The sequence below is a fragment of the Microcaecilia unicolor genome, chromosome 6 (assembly GCF_901765095.1).
Source record: "Microcaecilia unicolor chromosome 6, aMicUni1.1, whole genome shotgun sequence".
NCBI classification, from domain to species: domain Eukaryota; kingdom Metazoa; phylum Chordata; class Amphibia; order Gymnophiona; family Siphonopidae; genus Microcaecilia; species Microcaecilia unicolor.
In genome coordinates, this window is record NC_044036.1 from 48,398,478 (window position 1) to 48,421,592 (window position 23,115).

Consider the following 23,115-nt stretch of genomic DNA (forward strand, 5'->3'; position numbering starts at 1 on the left):
TCTGGATTTTAATTTCTATGATTTACATATTTCTATTTTCTCCACTCCCTGTACCCCCTCCCCCCAAACAAAACCCATCTCTGTTGTTATCCCTTCACTAGCTATTAAAACTTAACATTTGTGCTACTTTTTTGGCTTATCTCATCCTATTCCGTGACAGAAATTCCTTTCAAATACTGCCAGTAAAACAATTAAATAAATGCAATCGTGAATTCTTGCAGTGTGTTTTCAATGAAATGAGTTCAAATATTTGGCTTGGGACCATTCTGAGTAAGAATTTATATCCAGATGTGCCCTTGGTTCAGCTCCTGGTGACCACAAAATGAGGGACCCCTCTCCCACCTGGTTTTCTTGGAAGAATACTGGAGTGATTTGCTATTGCCTTTTTTAATAAATTCATATACTGTAGGCAAAAGCAATACAAAGCTTAGCAAAAGACCAGTGTGGATGGACAGTGTTCTTCATTAAGTTGAACACTCTTCTGATCACACGATTCTCATTTTCCTTAAAAGAAAGTCCCACTGAGCATGTTTTGAAGTTTATCATATTGGGACAATATTTAGTCATGTATCCAAATAATAGCTGCTGTTATCTGGATAACGAGAGGAAGTTATCAATGTAGCTACCGTTTAGATAGGTTATTTTACTACAAGTCGTGCTATTTTAGCACAGGGTCTCATTGCATAAAATGGGACCCTGTGATAAATTGCATTCCTACTTTAAGACAATTTCTTGCAGTCCCACCTGCAAGTTTATCCACTTTCCCATAATGGGAGCTAAAGCGAGGCACAGGGAATTAGGAAATGATTGTGAAAAGCAACCCATGAGGAAAGAGAAAGTGGTAGAATTGGGGGTAAAAGCTGCGGCTGACACGATCAGGGAAAACACGCTTTCAAATTTTGGCCTAGTTTTGGCAACAGAGCTCTGAAACTACTAATTCAGTTCTCTAGATAATACTGTTCAATTTGATATTAGGGCTGGGGAGAGGGGAAATCCAAATTAGGGATTTCTTAATGTCAGACTTAATCCAGGTTATGAGTTCTCTTAGGCTTCCATGACTGGTGATATGATTCTTGCCACTCTCTGGATAGTGCCATGTCTGAGTTTGCTTGTTCGGTGCTTCAGCCATCTTGCAGTGGCTTTCTTCAGGCAAATTCGTATGCAGCAGGTTGTTTAGATGACATCAGAAGCATGTAATTCTAGGTGTTCTAGCGCTCCCTGTCTGTCGGCTGAAGCTCTTTCTCATTGTGGTAAATGGGTGGGTTCTAGATGATTGCCTATAGTATGCATCAGCAACCATGGTCTTCGAGGGCCACAATCCAGTTGGGTTTTTAGATTTCCAAAATGAATATGCACGAAGATCTATTTGTATACAATGGAAGCTGTACATGCAAATCAATCTCATGCATAGTCATTGAAGAAATCTTGAAAACCTGACTGGGTTGCGGCCCTTGAGGACTGTTGTTGCCATTCCTGGCCTATACCATCAGGGAGCTCACTGATCATGTCCCCCAAGTCCCATTCAGTAGTAATTTTCAAAGAAAAGATATTAGTTAGGGGTCAGCAATAGCCTCCCCCTTCCACTTCAACTGAAGCAGGAAAGAGGAAAGCAAATTCAGAAATGATGCTGGCAGAAAATCACCACTGGCCCCTTTAACATATGGTGGTAAAAAAAAATCAAGGATATTAATATCATCTATCTGCCCTGCTGTTAGAGGGGAAAGTAAACAAAAGGTCTGTCTACAAAGGAAAGATCTAATGGTTGGATGACTGGGCAGTGTATTATGAAAGCTACGGTTGAAATACCACTGATGCTCCTTGTGAAGTTGAGCAAGTCACTTAACGCTCAGATTGTAAGCCCTTTGGGGATGGGAAAAGATCCAATGTTCCTTAACACAACTCACCTTGAACTACTACTGAAAAGGAGTGAGCTATATCCAAAATGTAAATCCGCAGCAAAGGAAAATGATCAAAGAGAGTCAATGTGTCTGCACTGTTTGCTTCTATGAAAAATAAAATCACAATTAAATCTACTTTTTATGATAGCTCCATTAGCCTGCCAGAGCCTGGAGATGCACTATTTAGTTTTAGCCATTCTCACTCATATTCTCAGGGAGAAATGAGGTACAGATGGGAATAATAGTTCCAGTAGTTAACTTTCAAGGAAAAACAAGCATTTCTAATTTATCGGAGGGGAGGGAGAGGAGATAAGCTGTAGATCAGAAAGGCACACCCATGCTGAATGTACAAGAGAGAAGCAGCGCGCTGCGTAACGCAGTCGTTTCACAAGGCTCATTCTTAAAACCTGAATATCATGCTAGCAGGAAATCTAGATATGTGTAATATTTTGAAGAAATCTTTTGAAGGCAATATTAGCTTTTGTTTTTATATAAAAAAAAAAAGAATCAAGGAAAAAAAAAAGAGAAAATCCTTTTTAAAATAAATGCTTTTGGAACCTTGTTTAAACAGGAAAATAAATGCTTATCTTGAAGCTTCAATGAATGCTATTTTTCTCTGCAATATTCCTTTTGTAAACTACAGTCTGCCTCCAGTCGATCATGGCTGAACGCTTTTGAAAACCCTGTAGATTACAAATATGAAATCGCCATTGGTTTCCTCTAAAAGTAATTTCAGAGCTTTCATGTCTTAAAAAAAAAGGACAATGTGTACTGCTTCACAAGGTAATTCAGCTAATCAAAGAGTAAAATAAAGGTATTTACATAATGAGCAATTCTACAGAAGGCGATCGTCCCTGTGTAAGCAGGTGTTGATTATATCCCACACTGCTTTTAACAAACTGTACCAGATTGGGTCCCGTCATCAGCATTTTCAGAAAATTCTTTAAAGCCTTTTACGGGTTTTTTTTGTTGTTGTTTACTGTAGAACAGCACTCTTCAGGTAGAATATACTAGTGAGAGAGGACATTGTCAACACAAGGTACCAGCAGGAGAAAAGAATTTCGGCACTCCCGGTGATCCCGTACTGGGCTGTACTTGGAGCTGCAAAGAGAGGAAAAAAAATGAAATAAGTCTATTGGGGTTAGACAAAATTCTGTTTACAAACATCAATTCCCTCTAAAAACGTCTTTGATGGCTTCTAAGATTAAAAGGAGGGGGAGGGGGAATTCATCAAGGTGCAGTAAACGTTCACCTTTTACCACACCTTGATCCGCTGTGGAATTCAGTAACCTGTGGGATCCTGGTACTGCAGGTTGCTAAATTTCGCAGTAAAAAGCACGATAACCCCCCCCCCCCCCCCCAGCTTTTTGCTGGAGTTATTTTACCACCCGGGAGCATCTAGCCACAAAACCGCGGCCAGATGCTCCTGGGCTGAAAGGGTTGGGTTTTCCTTCCCCTGAACAAGCCCCCCTTCCTGATCTAGACCCCTCTCTGGCTTCGGATTTCCCCTCCTTATATGGAAATCTGACCCCCAGTGGTAGTCATGTAAGACTACCGCTAGGGACGCCATTTTGAGAGTAGCACTGGATAGCTGGATAGGGCACAAGCAATTGGGTATCGCTTCTGCCAGAAGACTCCTTGGACCCCCTGAACCCCTAGATGACACTTTGGAAGACCTCCCCCATAATTTACCTCCAATGGACCATGATTGTTATGAAAGGCAGTCCCTGTGGAGGATGGAGATGGGTGGGGGGGGGGGGGGGGTCAAGGACCTAGCCCTGTCAGCCTAGGAGCATCAGGCCACAGAATTGCAGCTCAATGTTCTCAGACAGTAAAATTTTTATCATGCTTTTTTGGTCCTAAGACGACTTGTGGTGTTAGGTTATTTGCATAATAATGAGATACAACATATGCATTTACATATTTTACATCCTTATTACTTCCTAAGCTGTGGTTATTTAAAATGCCACCACATAGCACAACAGAATTTAAGTCAAGCATTGTATGGGGATAATCTAAAGCATGTCTTCATTTGAAAATTAAAATTCCAAAATATCAATGCTTGTAGCAAAGATCAAGTAGCTGGGTAAAGATGACATCCAAGACTATTAAATGTTTTTACATGAGTGTGGGCAAATACTTTCTGCTTTCTTACGGGTATGTTTATTAGGGTGCATTAGCATTTTTAACGTGCCTTTAAAGAGACGCGTTAAATGCTAAAGCGCCAATAGATTCTTATGGGCATATTAGCATTTAACACACATCAACCATCACCATGTGTTAAAAACGCTAATGCACCTATAGCATGCTTTAGTAAACATATCCCTGAGATTCTACCATATAGTATATATTAAATAGCTAGTAACAAAAAGAATGATCTTCAAAGGGTTTATGCTCCTAACTTTGAGAATTACATTCCTAAATCTGCTTCTTAAAATTTACTAGGGCTGAGTTCCTAAATAAATAGGTGATTGGATTTATGGTGATAGTGGTGTTAGTGTGTGTGTGTGTGGGGGGGGGGGGGGGGGGGGGGCTGATTTTCAGGAATAGACACCTAATTAGAATCTAGGCCTAATTTTTAAGCACCTAAATGTTACTAAGCTATTGTTAAACGTTAGCATAGGCCTGCTGGGAGGCATCCTTCCATATAAGAAGAAAATGTCCTTATGAGGAAGGCTACCCCCTAGCATTAGTACTACAAGACTATTGCTAGGGAACATAGGAACAAAATATAAAGAAGGGAAAACTCAATCAATAAATGTCTAACCTCAATCCAAAATGAAGAGTGAGAGGCTAACTCACTACAATATAACACCACAAAAAAAAAAGGTGGGGGAAAAGACCTCAGATGACTGTGGTATCCATAGAGTGTTTTTATAATCAATTATAGTGACATAGCACTCAAACTACAGTTCACAGTTTCTATCATCGGTCAGAAAACCCTCCAACCAAACCGTGGATCAATTTTGTGACAGAATTTTTGTGTGAAAGATAATATTCATCAACAAAAAATATATTGTGGCATATTCAATCTTCAATTCTAACAAAAAGCAAAGTTTACAACCTGAAAGCTAAACTTAGCTTTAGGGCGATCTGGGGCAGTCGGATGGTCCATAGTATTCCCAACGGACCCCTTTCACCTCTTGGCTTCTTCAGGGGATTTGAATACGGCCACAGGGGTGGAAAATGCTTTCATTGGGGACTGAGATATTTGGCCAGGGTGAGGTTTTTAGACAGGGATGGGGGTGGGAATTGGAGAGATATTTGGGGATGAGGTTATGCCTGCTGTGGATACCTTTCATATATTGTTGTGCTCTCCTCCCCACATTGCATGCAGTAGCAGATAGCACATGAGCACCCATGCTATCTGCCACTGCATGTAATGTGGTATCAATGTGGTACATGTCTGCCCTGGTCTGTAAATACAGAACAGATGCTGGACGTGCCCCCTGCATTTACCACACAGTCTTTGCACTTATCATACACTAGTTTTTACATCTAATGCATTTGAAATGCAAAAACAACAAAACTAAAACAAATAAAAAAACCTCCCACACACACCTTAGTAAAAGGGTCCCTTATTCTCCTACATTTGACTGAAAATAGGGGACAAATTTAGGGGCCCTTTTATAGAGCGGCGGTATGCCCAATGCGAGCTTACCGCTCACTCTTTCGGGACTACCGCCGGCACAATGCGGCCGCTGGTAGTGGTCCTGCCCCTAACGCGAGCCATTTCCGGGGGAAAAAGAAAACCCCAGGATATGGCTTGTGCAGTGATAACCTGGCGGTGACTGCTGGATTAGCATGGAAGCCCTTATCGCTATCTCAGTCGGTGGCAGTAAAGGCTCCCCATCGCATGGCCATGCAGTAAGAGTTCTCTTACTGTATGGCCATGTGTGCCTGGGGACTTTTAACCCGCTGTGGTAAAGAGGGCCCTGGCGTGTGGAAAAAACTGCCCCCACAAGGGCCCTTTTTCCCACAGCTTATTTATTTCACTTGTATCCCACATTTTCCCACCTATTTGCAGGCTCAATGTGGCTTACAAAGACCTGTTGTGGCATCGCCATACAGGATGAAGTATACATTCGATGTGACAAAGAAGTACGCATTTGGTGTCACAAATAAGTATACATTTGGTGTTACAAAGAAGTCAAGGAAGACAAAATGATTTGATCAAGTAGTTGTAGAGAGATAGATTCTGCTTAAAGTTGGAAAGGTGTTGTATTATGGTTATCTATGAGTTCTCTTGATAGGCTTTGTCAAAGAGGTAAGTCTTCAGAGATTTGTGGAAGTTAATTAATTCATTGATCGTTCTCAGGTGAGTTGGAAATGCATTCCACAACTGTGTGCCCATGTAAGAAAAGCTGGTCGCGTGAGATAGTTTGTATTTTAATCCTTTACAAATGGGGAAGTGCAGGTTGAGAAAGGTGCGTGAAGATTGTTTTGCATTTCTGGGTGGTAGGTTCACTAGGTCTAGCATGTAGGTCGGGGCATCTCCATAGATGATTTTATGAACAATTGTGCAGATCTTGAACGTGGTGTGTTCTTTAAATGGAAGCCAGTGTAGTTTCTTTCTCAAGGGTTTTGCACTTTCATATTTTGTTTTCCCAAATATGAGTCTAGCTGCGGTATTCTGGGCTGTTTGAAGTTTTTTGATGGTCTGTTCTTTACAGCCAGCATAAAGTGCATTGCAATAGTCCAGATGACTCAGTACCATTGACTGTACCAGGTTCCGGAAGATGGCCCTTGGGAAGTAAGGTTTTACTCTTTTGAGTTTCCACATGGAATGGAACATTTTCTTAGTTATATTCTTCACGTGGTTTTCAAGTGTAAGATTTCGATCAATGGAAACACCCAGAATTTTCAAATTGTTTGAGACAGGGAGGGAAATGTTTAGGGTGGTTATGGTGGAGAATTTATTTGTGTTGTGTTGTGATGTAATTATAAGACATTGTGTTTTTTCTGCATTGAGTTTTAGTTGAAATGCATCCGCCCATGAGTGCAAGATTTGGAAGCTTTGGTTGATTTCATTGGTGATTTGGTAAAATGACCCCTTAGGAACCTAATAAAGGAGCCTCAATTTAGGTCCTCAACCTTTTTTGAATATTGCACTCAATACTGCATCTACCTGAAAGACATCCCGAGCCAAGTCAAGTGAAGATTTTTAATAAAGGACATTTGAGCACTTCTGGTGTACAGTTTTGATCTTTGTCACCTCTGCTGTTTCCTTTCTTCTTTCAATCAATTACCAGTACCAGTTTCCGAAAAGCTCTTGGGTTGTATTTAAGTTTAAAGTAAAAGTAGGACCAAGAATGCGCTAGAAGCCTGCAATTGAGTTTGCTTACAAGGCTCTGAAACGGTGCCCAAAGGTTTAATTCCCTGCAATTTCAGGGAGAAAACCAATCCAGAGAAATAAAACTGTACAAACAAAATATCAGTAAAAAGCACTGTGGGACTGTGCCCTCTAAGTGCTTGATTTGAAAATGTGGCCAAAGCACTACCGTGCTTTCTGCTGAAGCTTTTACTTTTTCAACCTGGCTTTAAAGGAGTCTGCATGCATCTGTGAGAAGGAATTAGTGCTTCTTTCACAAACATTTCATTTTAAATTCAAAACAGCACTCTGTGTAATAAGGAAGATGAAAATACATAAAGGAGCACTGGGCAGACAGTTCTAGGTGACTATTAAACTCTTATCTAATGCCATTTTCATTACAAAGGCAAAAATAAAGATGGTGCAACTGCATGGATAATAGTGTCTGTAAATTCAATATTTGCTGTTGGCTTCTAGCACTAAATTATTTGCAAAGGACATATTTTTAGCAAGAAGGAAACTGTAATATTGACTGCTTCTGCGATGTAAAACATACTTATGCCATTTTGCATCACAGCTTGCATCCACTTTCTGCAGTACTACCAAACAAATCTTTCAGTTTTGGCAGGGCTGAGATTTGCTGTTCCTTATTTTATTTTCCTAAATTGAATAACTTAAAAAAAATAATCCTATGAGATCTTAAGATGAAGCCACTTTCATCTGCTCTGTTTGGAAGACTGTAGGTCAATGAATTTCTTTGCACATATTAGATTTATAGACAAGTGGGGGTCATAGAGGTGAAAGTATGGGTTCACTTACATTAAAATTAGGCACTGGGATGATCCACGTTAAGACAGTATTCAAAAGGGCGCTCTGCGCGGAGCATACTTTCTGGAATACTAGCATTGCATGCATTTTGCACCTTCGGCGTGAGCATTTATGTCTGCCAAGGGCTGGTGTAAATGTTTGTGCCAAACTACTGTCAGTTAGTCACAGATCCCTAGGGGACCCTTTTATCAAGCTGTGGTAAAAGGTCCCTGTGGTAGCAGCAGCCATTTTTGCTGCACGTTGAAGCCCTTTCTACCACAGCGGCTGTAAAAATACATGGCCATGCAGTAAGGTTGCTCTGACCACGTGGCCATATGGGGAGAAGCATTTCCTGTCACCCACTGAGGTGGTGGTAAGGATTCCCACGCTAACCCGGCAGTAACCAGGTAACGCATGGCTAATTAGTTCATACACAAGTCTGTGATCTGTGCCCAAATTTGTATGACCTATACAGAATCTGGGGTTTGGGGCTGGAAAGGACATTATAGGGTCCCTTTTACAAAGGCATGGTAGTGTTTTTAGCGCACGCTAAATGCTAGAGATGCCCATAGGAATATATGAATCACCTAGAGCTGGACAACTATTCTTAGAACAGTGCAGGGATTAACATAAATCAATTCCTTCAAAACTCATCCCGAGCACAGATACACTAAAGGATCAATGACGATGTGCACCTGACTGCCTAGAAAACTGTGAGTTAAGCAGTTGGGAAGCAGGAATTCTGAAGATCTTTCACAATAGGTTAAAACTGCACTAAACTCCATCTGTGCTTGGGATGAGTTTTGAAGGCATAGGTATATATGGGCATCTCTAGCATTTAGAGCATGCATATTTTTTTACCGCACACTTTTATAAAAGGACCCCTAAGGTAATTAAGACTTAGTATAAATATTTACATAGTAGCACATAGTAACATATTAGATGACGTCAGATAAAGACCAGTTCGGCCCATCCAGTGTGCTGAGCAAGATAAACTCATAGCATAAGGTATAATGCAATACTACATACAGTATGCATACTTGATCTTGATTTGGTCTTGCCATTTTCAGGGCATATACCACGAATGTTTGCCCGGCACTGGCCTTGTTCTCCAACTGCTGAAACTGTCATCGAAGTCCCACTCCAGTCCATCTAAACTTGTCCAGCCATGATAGAAATCTACCTGACAGTGGCTTTGCTCCTCAATTACTGGTGTTGCCATCAAATCATTGCTAAGCTTGTTTGGTCCCACACATTCTATACAGGATTCTTTTGTGTTTACCCCATGCATTTTTGAATTCCATTAGCATTTTCATCTTCGCCACCTCCTGAGGGCATTCCAGGTATCTACCACCCTCTCCGTAAAAAAGTAGTTCCGAATGTTATTCAAGTCAGCCCCGCTGCAACCTAAATTCATGTCCTCTAGTTCTACTGCCTTTCCATCTCTGGAAAAGGTTTGTTTGTATATTAATACCTTTCAAATATTTGAATGTCTGTATTATTTCTCTGGATATACTGTTCTAAACCGGAGCAGAGGTTGCACCAGAAGCTAAATAGAGCAAAAACAGTTGTTTAATGAGGTATTTTGTGCTTGACCTTCTTTGAACTGCATTAGCTGGCTTATCCTTATGGATTTGCCTCCTTTTCCCTTGTGAAATGTATAAAGTTGCTTGGGTCATTGCAGGTTTTTGTAGAAAAAGACATCTTATTTGCAGTACAGTCCAACATATTCAGTGCTGTTTCTTGAAAAACAAGGAACCAGAAATGGCTGCCCCCTTGTTTTTTCATATCTTTATCTGCATATGGGCTAAAATATGTATTCTTCCTGGTTCCACAGGAATCAAAGGGATAAGTTCCAAAACTCACAGATGTAGGAAAAATAAACTTACTACAATTAGACAGAAGTAGCTTACGATAATTGCTAGAGCAGCCAACTGAGAATCAGGGAAGCCAAGGTTCTAAGCTGTTGATGCTCCTTGTGACCTTGGGCAAGTCATTTCACTGTCAATTACCTCAGGTACAAAATTTAGGACCTCTTTTATCAAGCCGCGCTAGTGGTTGGGCTTTGTCGGCATTGTTGCCCCGGGAACTGCTAGTGAGGCTTGATAAAAGAGGCTCTTAGACTGAAAGCCCTCTGATGACAGGGGAATCCCTCCATTGCCTGAATGTAACTCACTTTGACCTACCACTACTGAAAAGGAGGGAGCTAAATAATAATAATTTAAAAACTAAAACAAAATACACGTACTTACATTAAGTAGGGCATAAGGAATATTTGACATGAAAGACCAAAATGCATTCATATGAATCAATATATATATTTTCTTAGTTAAGGGGTCCTTTTACTAAGCTGCAGTAAAAAGTGGCCTTAGTGAACCACTATGCAGGTTTTGCATAAGGTTTTGCCTATTTTTTTTCTATTGATGGCCATGTGCTAATGTTGCCATTAGCATGTGGTCATTAAAAAGAATTACTGTGGGAACACTTACTGATACCTATTTTGTAGCCAGTAAGGGCTCACATGGAAATCCTATACTAATCAGTTAGCTGTGTTAACTGATTAGTGCAGGGATCCCACTCTCCGCCCCTTCACATGCACGCCTTTAACAAAAAAGTACAAAAAACTGTTAGCATCCAGATTAACGCGTGCCGAATTGGAACTTACCACAGCTTAGTAAAAGGGCTCCTGTATGTCTTGTGTACCCTCCATTCACAATTGTTTTCTCCATAAAGGGTCTGCATTCACAGGACACCAGCTATACATTCTGTCCTTAATTGTTATGTATTTATTCACATTTTATACCATACCTAACATATCCATCTGGATGGCTTACTCTTACTGTGTAACCTTCAACTAGTGCAGTGCTATGATGGTTTCACAATATCACAGCCTCCTTTTACCCAGGCCAGTAAGGTTAGGGATATTTGGCCCTTAAGCCTTATCTTTCACATAGAAAGCCTTAATCACTGAACCACCCACCCTCCACCCCCAACAGGTCTTGCCTTTATCCATCCAATATATATGCATGTAAATGCCAAAAATAGGCCTAAGTGGTATTCTGTAAGTACTTGTATATTTGTTATAGCATGTATGTGACAGGTGGAGCCTGAGCAGAGCATGAATGGGGTGTAAATTTATATGTACAACTTACAGACTATAAGTTACATAAATATCTCCAGCAATAGAATTGCCCTCTGATTGGCTAGGATGCCCTGCATACCTGGAAATGTATCAGTGCTGATAGAAACATAGAATATGAGCAGTAACTATAAATGTAACATATTACAACCTATATACTATCAACAATGTTCTCGCTCATATCTATTTGCTTGAAATTTGATCAGGCTAATTTCTATGACATCTCCACCTTACTTACTGTCAGTAATGTCTTCTAATTATATTTACCTGCCTAAAATTCAATCATGCTACTTTCTATGTAACAATAACTGTTATCTCTTTAATCTACTATCTACTAATAACGACACATTGTAAGCCACATTGAGCCTGCAAAGAGGTGGGAAAATGTGGGATACAAATGCAATAAATAAATAAATAAAATAAAATGTCAGATAAGGAACATAATCACATCTAGTCTGCCCAATTTAATTTCTGCTATATTGCCTTAGTTGATCTCTCCTTTCTCTATCAATAAAGGTATTTATTGAGTTAGTTTTGCAATATACACATAAATTGATCCATTTGGAAACAAAAGTATGGCTGCTGCTCTTACAGATCACTTAAAGCACAGGATTACATAAGTACATAAGTACATAAGTACATAAGTAGTGCCATACTGGGAAAGACCAAAGGTCCATCTAGCCCAGCATCCTGTCACCGACAGTGGCCAATCCAGGTCAAGGGCACCTGGCACGCTCCCCAAACGTAAAAACATTCCAGACAAGTTATACCTAAAAATGCGGAATTTTTCCAAGTCCATTTAATAGCGGTCTATGGACTTGTCCTTTAGGAATCTATCTAACCCCTTTTTAAACTCCGTCAAGCTAACCGCCCGTACCACGTTCTCCGGCAACGAATTCCAGAGTCTAATTACATGTTGGGTGAAGAAAAATTTTCTCCGATTCGTTTTAAATTTACCACACTGTAGCTTCAACTCATGCCCTCTAGTCCTATTATTTTTGGATAGCGTGAACAGTCGCTTCACATCCACCCGATCCATTCCACTCATTATTTTATACACTTCTATCATATCTCCCCTCAGCCGTCTCTTCTCCAAGCTGAAAAGCCCTAGCCTTCTCAGCCTCTCTTCATAGGAAAGTCGTCCCATCCCCACTATCATTTTCGTCGCCCTTCGCTGTACCTTTTCCAATTCTACTATATCTTTTTTGAGATACGGAGACCAGTACTGAACACAATACTCCAGGTGCGGTCGCACCATGGAGCGATACAACGGCATTATAACATCCGCACACCTGGACTCCATACCCTTCCTAATAACACCCAACATTCTATTTGCTTTCCTAGCCGCAGCAGCACACTGAGCAGAAGGTTTCAGCGTATCATCGACGACGACACCCAGATCCCTTTCTTGATCCGTAACTCCTAACGCGGAACCTTGCAAGACGTAGCTATAATTCGGGTTCCTCTTACCCACATGCATCACTTTGCACTTGTCAACATTGAACTTCATCTGCCACTTGCACGCCCATTCTCCCAGTCTCGCAAGGTCCTCCTGTAATCGTTCACATTCCTCCTGCGACTTGACGACCCTGAATAATTTTGTGTCATCGGCGAATTTAATTACCTCACTAGTTATTCCCATTTCTAGGTCATTTATAAATACATTAAAAAGCAACGGACCCAGCACAGACCCCTGTGGGACCCCACTAACTACCCTCCTCCACTGAGAATACTGGCCACGCAATCCTACTCTCTGCTTCCTATCTTTCAACCAGTTCTTAATCCATAATTGCCTGTCTATTATGTCTAGAGAGCTTGTGCCATCTCCTTCCTACCTTACAGAATCTTTGGCATCACCAGAGATGTTGAAGCTCTCAAGAGCCATTACAGGGCCATCCAGGGAACAAACCCCATGGTATGTATCAGGTGTTAGCTGCAACTGTTTAGAGGTATAGCTCTCAAAACACACAACCAAACCAGCAAGCCTCACCCCCATGCTGCTGCTGCATCTACATCCAAACTGTAACATAGTAGACAGTCATAATGTCAACCACCTCTCATTCTCTGCATTCAGGGTCACAGGCCATATCACTCTAAGATCATAGAGGAATCCTGTGCAGAAGGAATGGATCCTCAGAAGCTTAGCTGAAATTGGGTGGCGGAGCAGGTGGGAGGAAGAGGGGGTGGTGGTTGGGAAGCAAGGATAAGGGAGGGCAGACTTATACAGTCTGTACAAGAGCCGGTGATGGGAGGCGGGACTGGTGGTTGGGAGGCGGGAAATACTGCTGGGCAGACTTATATGGTCTGTGCCCTGAAAAGGACAGGTACAAATTCAATTCAAGGTAAGGTATACACATATGAGTTTGTCTTGGGCAGACTGGATGGACCATGCAGGTCTTTTTCTGCCGTCATCTACTATGTTACTATGTTACTCTAAGATCATATGCATGGCCATTTCTGGGATGAGCAGCTACACAGAGGATGATAGACTCATATTCCCATGCAATATATGTCCTCTATATGGCATCCATATGTTAACAAGCCAGCCACATGCACCACACACTCCAATATGCAGTGTTATTTTGCAAATGGGCATGATCTGTACTGAGTAGGCTCTGTACATGTGGCAAAGGCACCTGTAATGATGGGATGGGGAGAAGGGATGCATCGTGTACATTAGCTCCATGTAGGACATACCCTCTCCTGCATTTGGAATCACACTGCAACTGTCAGAGGTGCGTGGCTGGCTTACGGCACTAGTATCTGGGATATAGTCAACCAGTCTGGTGGCTTGGCTTGTAGAGATCAACAACGTGACTGATTATGTTGCATGTCCCAAAAGAGAACAAGAACATTCGATTTCCAATAGCATGTGTGGGCATCCCTAGACATGCTATGCTGATGTATGTAGGCAGCACTCAGTGACAACAAATGCATAGCAGAAGGTCCCAGGGAGACACAGGCTAGACCCCTATGAGTCAGGGGCGTAGCCAGACACCCAATTTTGGGTGGACCTGGGCCCAAGATGGGTGGGCAGAAGAACTCCACCTTGTCGCACAAGTGATTTGGTCTCTCCCTCTCTCACCTGCATCCCATATGGTTCTCAATCATACCCCCTCCCCTGCATACTTTTTAAATAGAAGACCTGCTATTTAAAAAGTATGCAGGATGGACAGTTGTTGGGAGTTTTTGGCTGGTGGGGCTTGGGGATCCCTGCCAGCCACATCATAGGTGTGCTGCTACTGGGTGGGCCTGAGCCCAAAGTGGGTGGGCCTGGGCCCACCTGGGCCCACCCTTGGCTACGCCACTGCTATGAGTGGTGGAGTGGGCCGGGAAGAGGCACAGGAAGGTAGAAGTTTAGGTCATCAGAATCAGGGTTGTACCCTTCAAATAGGTTGCTGAAATGTGTCATATACCTTATTCCAAAGACTAACCTGAGGAAAGGGTGGATTATATGAAAGATTCCTTCTTATCTAATTATGAGTCACTTAGGTTGCAAGCAGCATATACATTTTTAACATAAATACAAAAATTACAAAATAAACAAACCAAATCATAAACAAACACACGTAGACACAATCATTTCCAAGGGTTGATGTATAAGAAAGATACCTTCACATCTAAACTAAATCATTAACACACAGTCGTTCATTTCTAAAACACACAATTTGTATTGACAAACGGTGGCAAAGGTTGCACATAACAGAAGGAACAAGTTACATAAGTATGCACCTGATAGGATGATACACACTCAGTCAGAAAATCAATTGAGTTTTCCTACTGCTAAAAAGGTGAAAGTAGCTTTTATATGCAAACAGGCTTTCTAATTTGTAATTCCATCTTTAAGGAATAAACTACCCCAACATCTTTGGAGTCAGTGCCTGCAAATGGGTTAGTCTTGCACATATCATGCCAGTAAAGAACCTCATTCTTAATACAGAAGAGCTATTGATGTTCCGTTGTCATGTTATGTAGCTTTTAATTGTATTGAAGGAAAGCAATTTTCAGTCACATGACTTATGTACATAAATCATTATTTTCATAATGGATGGGTTTGAAATTTGTCCTCACCGTTTTTGATTGAGATATCTTTGATGCTGAGATAGAATATGCCAATTTCCTGTATTTTAACAATGGAGAATATTTTTGTTTCAGATCCCCAGCATAAATTGTGCCTTGTGCCGGTGGCAGATTCGCCGGCGCTGACTCCCAATATTCATTGCCAGGCCATATCATGCAAACCGGCATTGAATATCCGGTTTCAGTTTTGCCCACGGCAGTTTAACCTAAGCTAACAATTAAGAGGTCCTTATACTAAGGCGTGCCGAAAAGAGGCCAGCACTGGTGTAGGAATGTGTTCTGGACATGCGCAGGTCCATTTTTTAGCGTGCCTGGAAAAAGGCCTTTTTTGTGGCCTAAAATGGACGTGCGGCCTGAGTCCTTACCGTCACAAATTGACTTAGCGGTAAGGTCTCACGCACTAACCTGGCAGTAAGCAGCAGCGCGCATAAACTACCACTTACTGCTGGGTAAGCGACACGTGGTTGAAAATAGAAAATATTTTCTACCATGTTTTATACGCATGTCAAAAATGGAATTACTGCCTGGGACATGCAGTAGCTGAGTGGTAGTTCCAATCTGATGTGTGTTGGATGCACATAGGTGCCTACACACCTTAGTAAAGGGGCCACTAAATACTTAGTGGTTAAAGATAGGCCTGATATTTATGCGGCCTATCTTAACCGCTAAACTTAGCTGATTAGAGGGGGATTCTATATATGGTGAAATGCCCATTTCCCCACCTTAACAATGCCCCTTTTTGGTTGCACGCATTAGAAATTAGTTGCGTTACAGAATACTTTATTGCCAATTTGTGCTTATTATTGCTTGTTAAGTCCCGTTATCAATGCTGATTGACTTGATAAAGCCAATTAAGTTACACACATCGTTACAGAATACGCTTGGATTTTGGTGTGGACCTCTAGGTCAGCTATATAGAATCTGAGGGTTAGCACTGAATATTCATGCTTAACCGACTATGTCATGTGGTTATCTGCTAAGCGTTAATATTCACTGGAGATAACCGGCTATCTTGCGCTAAATATTAGAAGTTAGCTGGCTAAGCACTATTCAACCGGCCAGGAGCCGTTCCTAGGTAATTAAATAGCACTGAATATCGAGTCCACTGTGTTTATGATACTGAAGATAGTTTATGTGATACTACAAAGTAGTGTGCTTTGTTGATTAGTTGGATTGCTGTACAAAAATGATATATTTGTGATATTGAAAACCGTTTTTCGGTTTATGTGATAGTGTGAAAGGGCATGCTTTTGCAAACTGCCATCAGAGCAGGTACTATTGTGCTGAACTGGAATACACAAATTGGATCTAATTCACCTAAAACAGTAGACTGAAAAATCCAAACCCACTACAGTGAATAATGACTGTTTTAACTGTTGGCTACAATGAGTGCAAAAGACCGTTCATGATATCTATTGAGATTGTCCTACAGTTTGATGAGATATTTTTCCTCCATTATAATAAAATTATTACTTGTAACACTTTCATATACACTTAATAACATTGCTTTTGTAATGAAAAATGACCCCCCCCCCCCCAAAAAAAAAAAACCCAAACCAAACCAACATTCCCATAAACAACACAGGAAATGACATGAAACAAAAATTTTCTAGCAGCACACTCCATAGTTCTTTTTTTGTAAATGATGTTGCAGGAGAGCTGTCTGGTAAGGTTTGCCTCTGCTGATTAAATCAAAATCTGCAGTACATAGCATAAGTATTCACACTACTTCCTTCATTCATGCATACATATTCCTGACATTAATAAAATTCATAAAGACAGGCATGTGGCAATAATTGGCTACAGCTTTAATGAGTTGTATTTTACAATTTAAAGCTGAGATATTCCTATTCCCCAGAAACATAAGCAACCAGAATTAATTATCTGCTATTTACCCTTCAACTATGTGAACAACATTAGTAGGTATCAAACTAACTGTGAACCATTTAGCCCAACACTTTGAACATATCCCATAGAGAAGGTCCACGGTACTGCCAAACCATGCATGAATCACCTTTCTGCTTTTGATCACCAGTTGGCTTCAGTACTTTATCACTCCAAAAGTAATCTTCCAATGGAGAATGATCTCTGAAACTCTGCAGCGACCATCCCCTAAGACTCTTCAAACCATCCTCTTAAACCTAACAGATCACTACAGGCTCTGTTCAGTCTGCTCTTAATATACACCCAAATATGTGCAGCATTACAGGTGGGTGGGAGGGTCAGCAAAGAGCTGTCCTCCTGTTTTGGCTACCTAAAAAAAAATTGCTTCGTAAGTTGTAATTCTGTTACCCGGAAATGGCAACCGCCATTACGGCAAATGTAAGCCACATTGAGCCTGCAAATTGGTGGGAAAATGTGGGATACAAATGCTTCAAATAAATAAATAAAAATAGATTCTTCTCACAACAATGCTGCCTCCTTCTGATTGGTGCTGAGTGGTTGTCAGTACACCAATCAGAGCATACCTTGCTTCCGTCCCCTTTACTGTTGCTCTATTCCAGTCTTTCCTCCATAGGCCTTCCTCTCCCCCACACCCTGTACATCTCATTCAGGTAGATGAGGGAAGGGAAAGTCAGTTTAAATATGCTTTCTCTCTGAAATTGAGGAGGTGTTGTCTATAGACATTCCAGATGGTAAGAAGATGTTTATGAAAAACTTGAAAAACTGAAAATCGACAAAGCCATGGGACTGGATGGAATCCATCTCAGAATAGTGAGGGAGCTCAGAGAGTTTCTGGTGGGTTTTCTTAGAAATGTCTTTAATAATTTCTTAGAGATGGGAAAGGTTCCACAGGATCTTAAAAGAGCAGATGTGGTCCCTCATCACAAAAATGGTGACAGAGAAAAAGTAGAAATGTACAGGCTGGTAAGCCTCACTTTGGTGGTTGGAAAAGTAATGGAAGCACTGCAGATGGAATAGAGAGTGAACTTCCTGGAATCCAATGGCTACAAGATCTGAGGCAACATGTTTTCACCAAAGGAAATTTGTTGCAAATGAATTTGATTGCTTTCTTTGTCTTGGTGACCAGATAACTGCAATATATGTAGTCTACTTGAATTTCAGCCAAACCTCTGATATGAGGAGTGGCCTAGTGGTTAGGGTGGTGTACTTTGGTCCTGAGGAACTGAGTTCAATTCCTGGCACAGGCAGCTCCTTGTGACTCTGGGCAAGTCACTTAACCCTCCATTGCCTGCTGCATTGAGCCTGCCATGAGTGGAAAAGTGCGGGGTACAAAATGTAACAAAAATAAAAAATATGGTTATTCATTAAAAAAAAAACTGGTTAACTGTCACCAAGGCTGTTTCTTCTTACAACAATACTCTATCCTCTGCCTTAGACATTCTTGCACCTTTGATGACCCGCCCTATAAGGCGTACAAAACCCCAGCCTTGGCTGACTTCTAATATCCGCTACCTACGTTCCTGTACCCGCTCCGCCGAACGCCTCTGGCGGAAATCTCGGGCCCTTGCTGATTTCTTACACTTTAAGTTCATGCTGACCTCCTTCTAATCTGCTCTTTTACGCGCCAAACAGGATTATTATATCCAACTGACCAACTCTCTTGGCTCTAATCCTCGACTTCTCTTCATCACATTGAACTCTCTCCTCAAGGTGCCCCCTCCCCCAACTCCCCCTTCATTATCTCCTCAGACCCTTGCTGAATTCTTTCACGACAAGGTTCAAAAGAAAAACCTTGCATTCTCTACCTCGCCACCTCTCCCTCCACTAGTCCGTTCCCCTCTCTCTCCTTCCCCTCATTCCCTTTCCTCCTTTCCTGAAGTTACTAGTGAGGAAACTACACTTCTCCTTTCTTCCTCAAAATGTACCACCTGTTCCTCTGATCCCATTCCCACCCACCTTCTTAATGCCATCTCTCCTGCTCTTATTCCTTTTATCTGTCACATTCTCAACCTCTCACTTTCCACTGTAACTGTCCCTGCTGCCTTTAAACATGCTGTGGTCACACCTCTCCTTAAGAAGCCTTCACTCGACCCTACTTGTCCCTCTAATTACCAACCCATCTTCCTCCTTCCCTTTCTCTCCAAATTACTTGAGCGTGCTGTTCACCGCCGCTGCCTTGATTTTCTGTCCTCACATGCTATTCTTGACCCACTACAATCTGGTTTTCGCCCTCTCCACTCAACCGAAACTGCGCTTACTAAAGTCTCCAATGACCTATTACTGGCTAAATCCAGAGGTCTCTATTCCATCCTCATTCTTCTTGATCTTTCGGCTGCTTTTGACACTGTCGATCATAGCATACTCCTCGATACCCTGTCCTCACTTGGAATCCAGGGCTCTGTCCTTTCCTGGTTCTCTTCCTACCTCTCCCTCCGCACCTTCAGTGTTCACTCCGGTGGATCCTCTTCTACTTCTATCCCTCTGCCTGTCGGCGTACCTCACGGTTCTGTTCTTGGTCCCCTCCTCTTTTCTATCTACACTTCTTTCCTTGGTTCATTAATCTCATCCCATGGCTTTTCCTACCATCTCTATGCTGATGACTCCCAAATCTACCTTTCTACCCCTGATATCTCACCTTGCATCCAAACCAAAGTTTCAGCGTGCTTGTCTGACATTGCTGTCTGGATGTCTCAACGCCACCTGAAATTAAACATGACCAAAACCGAGCTTCTCATTTTCCCCCCCAAACCCACCTCCCCACTCCCCCCATTTTCTATTTCTGTTGATGGCTCTCTCATTCTCCCTGTCTCCTCAGCCCGAAACCTTCGGGTCATCTTTGACTCTTCTCTCTCCTTCTCTGCTCATATCCAGCAGACCGCCAAGACCTGTCGTTTCTTTCTTTACAACATCCGTAAAATCCGCCCCTTTCTTTCTGAGCACTCTACCAAAACCCTCATCCACACCCTTGTCACCTCTCGTTTAGACTACTGCAATCTGCTTCTTGCTGGCCTCCCACTTAGTCACCTCTCCCCTCTCCAATCGGTTCAAAACTCTGCTGCCCATCTCATCTTCCGCCAGGGTCGCTTTACTCATACTACCCCTCTCCTCAAGTCCCTTCACTGGCTCCCTATCCGTTTTCGCATCCTGTTCAAACTTCTTCTACTAACCTATAAATGTACTCACTCTTCTGCTACCCAGTATCTCTCCACACTCATCCTTCCCTACACCCCTTCCCGTGCACTCCGCTCCATGGATAAATCCTTCTTATCTGTTCCCTTCTCCACTACTGCCAACTCCAGACTTCGCGCCTTCTGTCTCGCTGCACCCTATGCCTGGAATAAACTTCCTGAGCGCCTACGTCTTGCCCCATCCTTGGCCACCTTTAAATCTAGACTGAAAGCCCACCTCTTTAACATTGCTTTTGACTCGTAACCACTTGTAACCACTCGCCTCCACCTATCCTCCTCTCCTCTTTCCTGTACACATTAATTGATTTGATTACTTTATTTTTTGTCTATTAGATTGTAAGCTCTTTGAACAGGGACTGTCTTTCTTCTATGTTTGTGCAGCGCTGCGTACGCCTTGTAGCGCTATATAAATGCTAAATAGTAGTAGTAGTAGTAATTTACTCAGAGGAAAAAAAAGATGAGTAGTGGGTTGCCTCAAGAATCGGAACTGGAACCAATTCTATTAAATACTAGCCTTTGAGCCCGTAAAAACGGGCTATTATGGGAAGGGGGGAGTTGAAAGGCCCCCCCCCCGCGCCGCTGAGTTTGCTGCTGCCCCTCCCCCTCTGAATTCCCCCCCCCCCCTGAGCTGTCACCGTCGCCACCCACCCTCCACCCGGTCAGGCTCTCGCTCCGCTACTGAAACAGCGAGGGTCCGGGAATGCAGTACTGAGCTCTGCTGAGCAGCCGATGTCGGCCTTCCAAGTTCCTTCTACTTCTCTGCCTGTCCCGCCCTCGTGTGACGTAACGTCGTTGAGGGCGGGACACAGGCAGAGAAGAAGAAGGAAGGCCGACGGCAGCTCAGCAGAGCTCAGTGCTGCGTTCCCGGACCCTCGCTGTTTCAGTAGCGGAGTGAGGGCCCGACCGGGTGGAGGGTGGGTGGCGGTGGCGACTCCGGGTGTGGGGGAGCATTAGCGAATGGGGGTGTCCCTCCCTCGCAAATGCGCAGTACAGACTCTCTCTGTTCCGCCCCCGTAATCACGTATTGACGTGGGGGCGGGGCAGAGAAGGTCTCTACTGCGCATTTGCGAGTGAGTACGACACTCGCCTTTTATATATATTGATGATGTTGTTTGTGATGTTGCTGAAGGGCTAAAGAAAAAGTTTGCCTTCTTGTGGATGACATAAAGATTGCCAATAGATTGGACACACCAGAGGGAGTGGGTAATACGCGAAGTTATCTACAAAAATTAGAAGAGTGGTTTAATGTTTGGCAGTTAAAACTCAATATAAAGAAGTGAAGAGTGGGGAGTAGAAATCCAAAGGAGTTGCTTGTGCTAGGGGATGAGAAGCTGATATGCATGGATCTGGAGATAGACAGTGTCTGATGATCTCAACGTGGTGAACCATTGTGACAAGGCTGTGGCCACAGCCAGAAGGATGCCAGACTGTATAGAGAGAGGCATAACCAGCAGAAGAAAGGAAGTGTTAATACCACTGTACAAGTCATTGGTGAGGCTCCACATGTAATACTGTGTTCAGTTTTGGAGGCTGTATCTTACTAAGAACATAAAAAGATTTGAAGTGGTTCAGAGAAAGGTGACAAAAATAGTATGGGGTTTGCGCCAAAAGACATATGAAAACAGACTTCAAGACTGGAGTAGAGCGGAGTGGAGTGGAGGGGTGGCCTAGTGGTTAGGGTGGTGGACTTTGGTCCTGGGGAACTGAGGAACTGAGTTTGATTCCCACTTCAGGCACAGGCAGCTCCTTGTGACTCTGGGCAAGTCACTTAACCCTCCATTGCCCCATGTAAGCCACATTGAGCCTGCCATGAGTGGGAAAGCACAGGATACAAATGTAAAAAAAAATGTGTACATTCTAGAGCAGTGGTTTTCTCAGGATACTCCTAATAAATATGCATGAGATAGATTTGTATACATTTTATTTGCATGCACTTCCTCCATTATATACAAATCTATCTCATGCATATTCATTGGTGGTATCCTGGAAACTCACCTGGCCAGGTAGTCCCTGAAAACTGGGTTGAAAATCACTGCTCTAGAGGAAAGGAGGAGATATAATAGAGACAGAGATTAGTAATTAGTATGAATGGGCAGGCTGGACAAACCATGTGGTCTTAATCTGCTGTCATTTTCTCTGTTTCTCTTCTATGTTTTACACTATATTGGGAATCCCTAAGACAGCAAACATATCACACAGACATCTGAAAAAGGTCACATCTAGGTGGGAAATTGATTTGTTATTTAATCAGCATGGGATCTCGATCCTGCATACTCATATCAATGCACATGCCACTATCCACCCTTGACCAGAGTATATCTCTATTGATCCCAAGCTATTCCTTTTTCCTTCCAATGCCATCATCATTGAGGTGCAAGATACATTGAGCTTTTCTGATGACTGTGGCATTCATGGTCTTAGTGCTACATCATTGGCAGATCAGTAGTCCTATTATTTTAACACTGAATAGGTCAGATAAAAGGGTCTTGCAGGCAAGAGCTGACTCAAGGACCATAGTCTGCCCACTTAAGGCACAGAACAGCAAAACTCTGTAAACTCTCGCTTGTTACAAAGAAGTTTTATTTGTCGTAATGATGATTTACATGAGTAAAACAGTATTTGTACCTGTGGAAACAGGCTACTGGAAAATTGCCAATGAAATGATTACAGGGTGTGTTTTGATCGAAAGTGGGAACATAGTAGATGACGGCAGAAAAAGACCTGCACGGTCCATCCAATCTGCCCAACAAGATAAACTCATATGTGCTACTTTTTGTGTATACCTTA

At 42.3% G+C, this 23,115-nt stretch overlaps 1 protein-coding gene across 2 annotated transcripts in view; it reads right to left on the minus strand.

The window, feature by feature from the left end:
* Positions 1–1,404: 1,404 nt before the first annotated feature.
* Positions 1,405–23,115, minus strand: part of NEGR1 (neuronal growth regulator 1) — a 710,014-nt gene continuing 688,303 nt past the window's right edge. For both annotated transcript variants that reach the window (XM_030207026.1, XM_030207025.1), the window contains one exon: positions 1,405–2,999. In XM_030207026.1, coding sequence (XP_030062886.1) covers positions 2,875–2,999 — 125 coding nt within the window. In that variant the 3' untranslated portion in view covers positions 1,405–2,874. The remainder of the gene's footprint in view (positions 3,000–23,115) is intronic.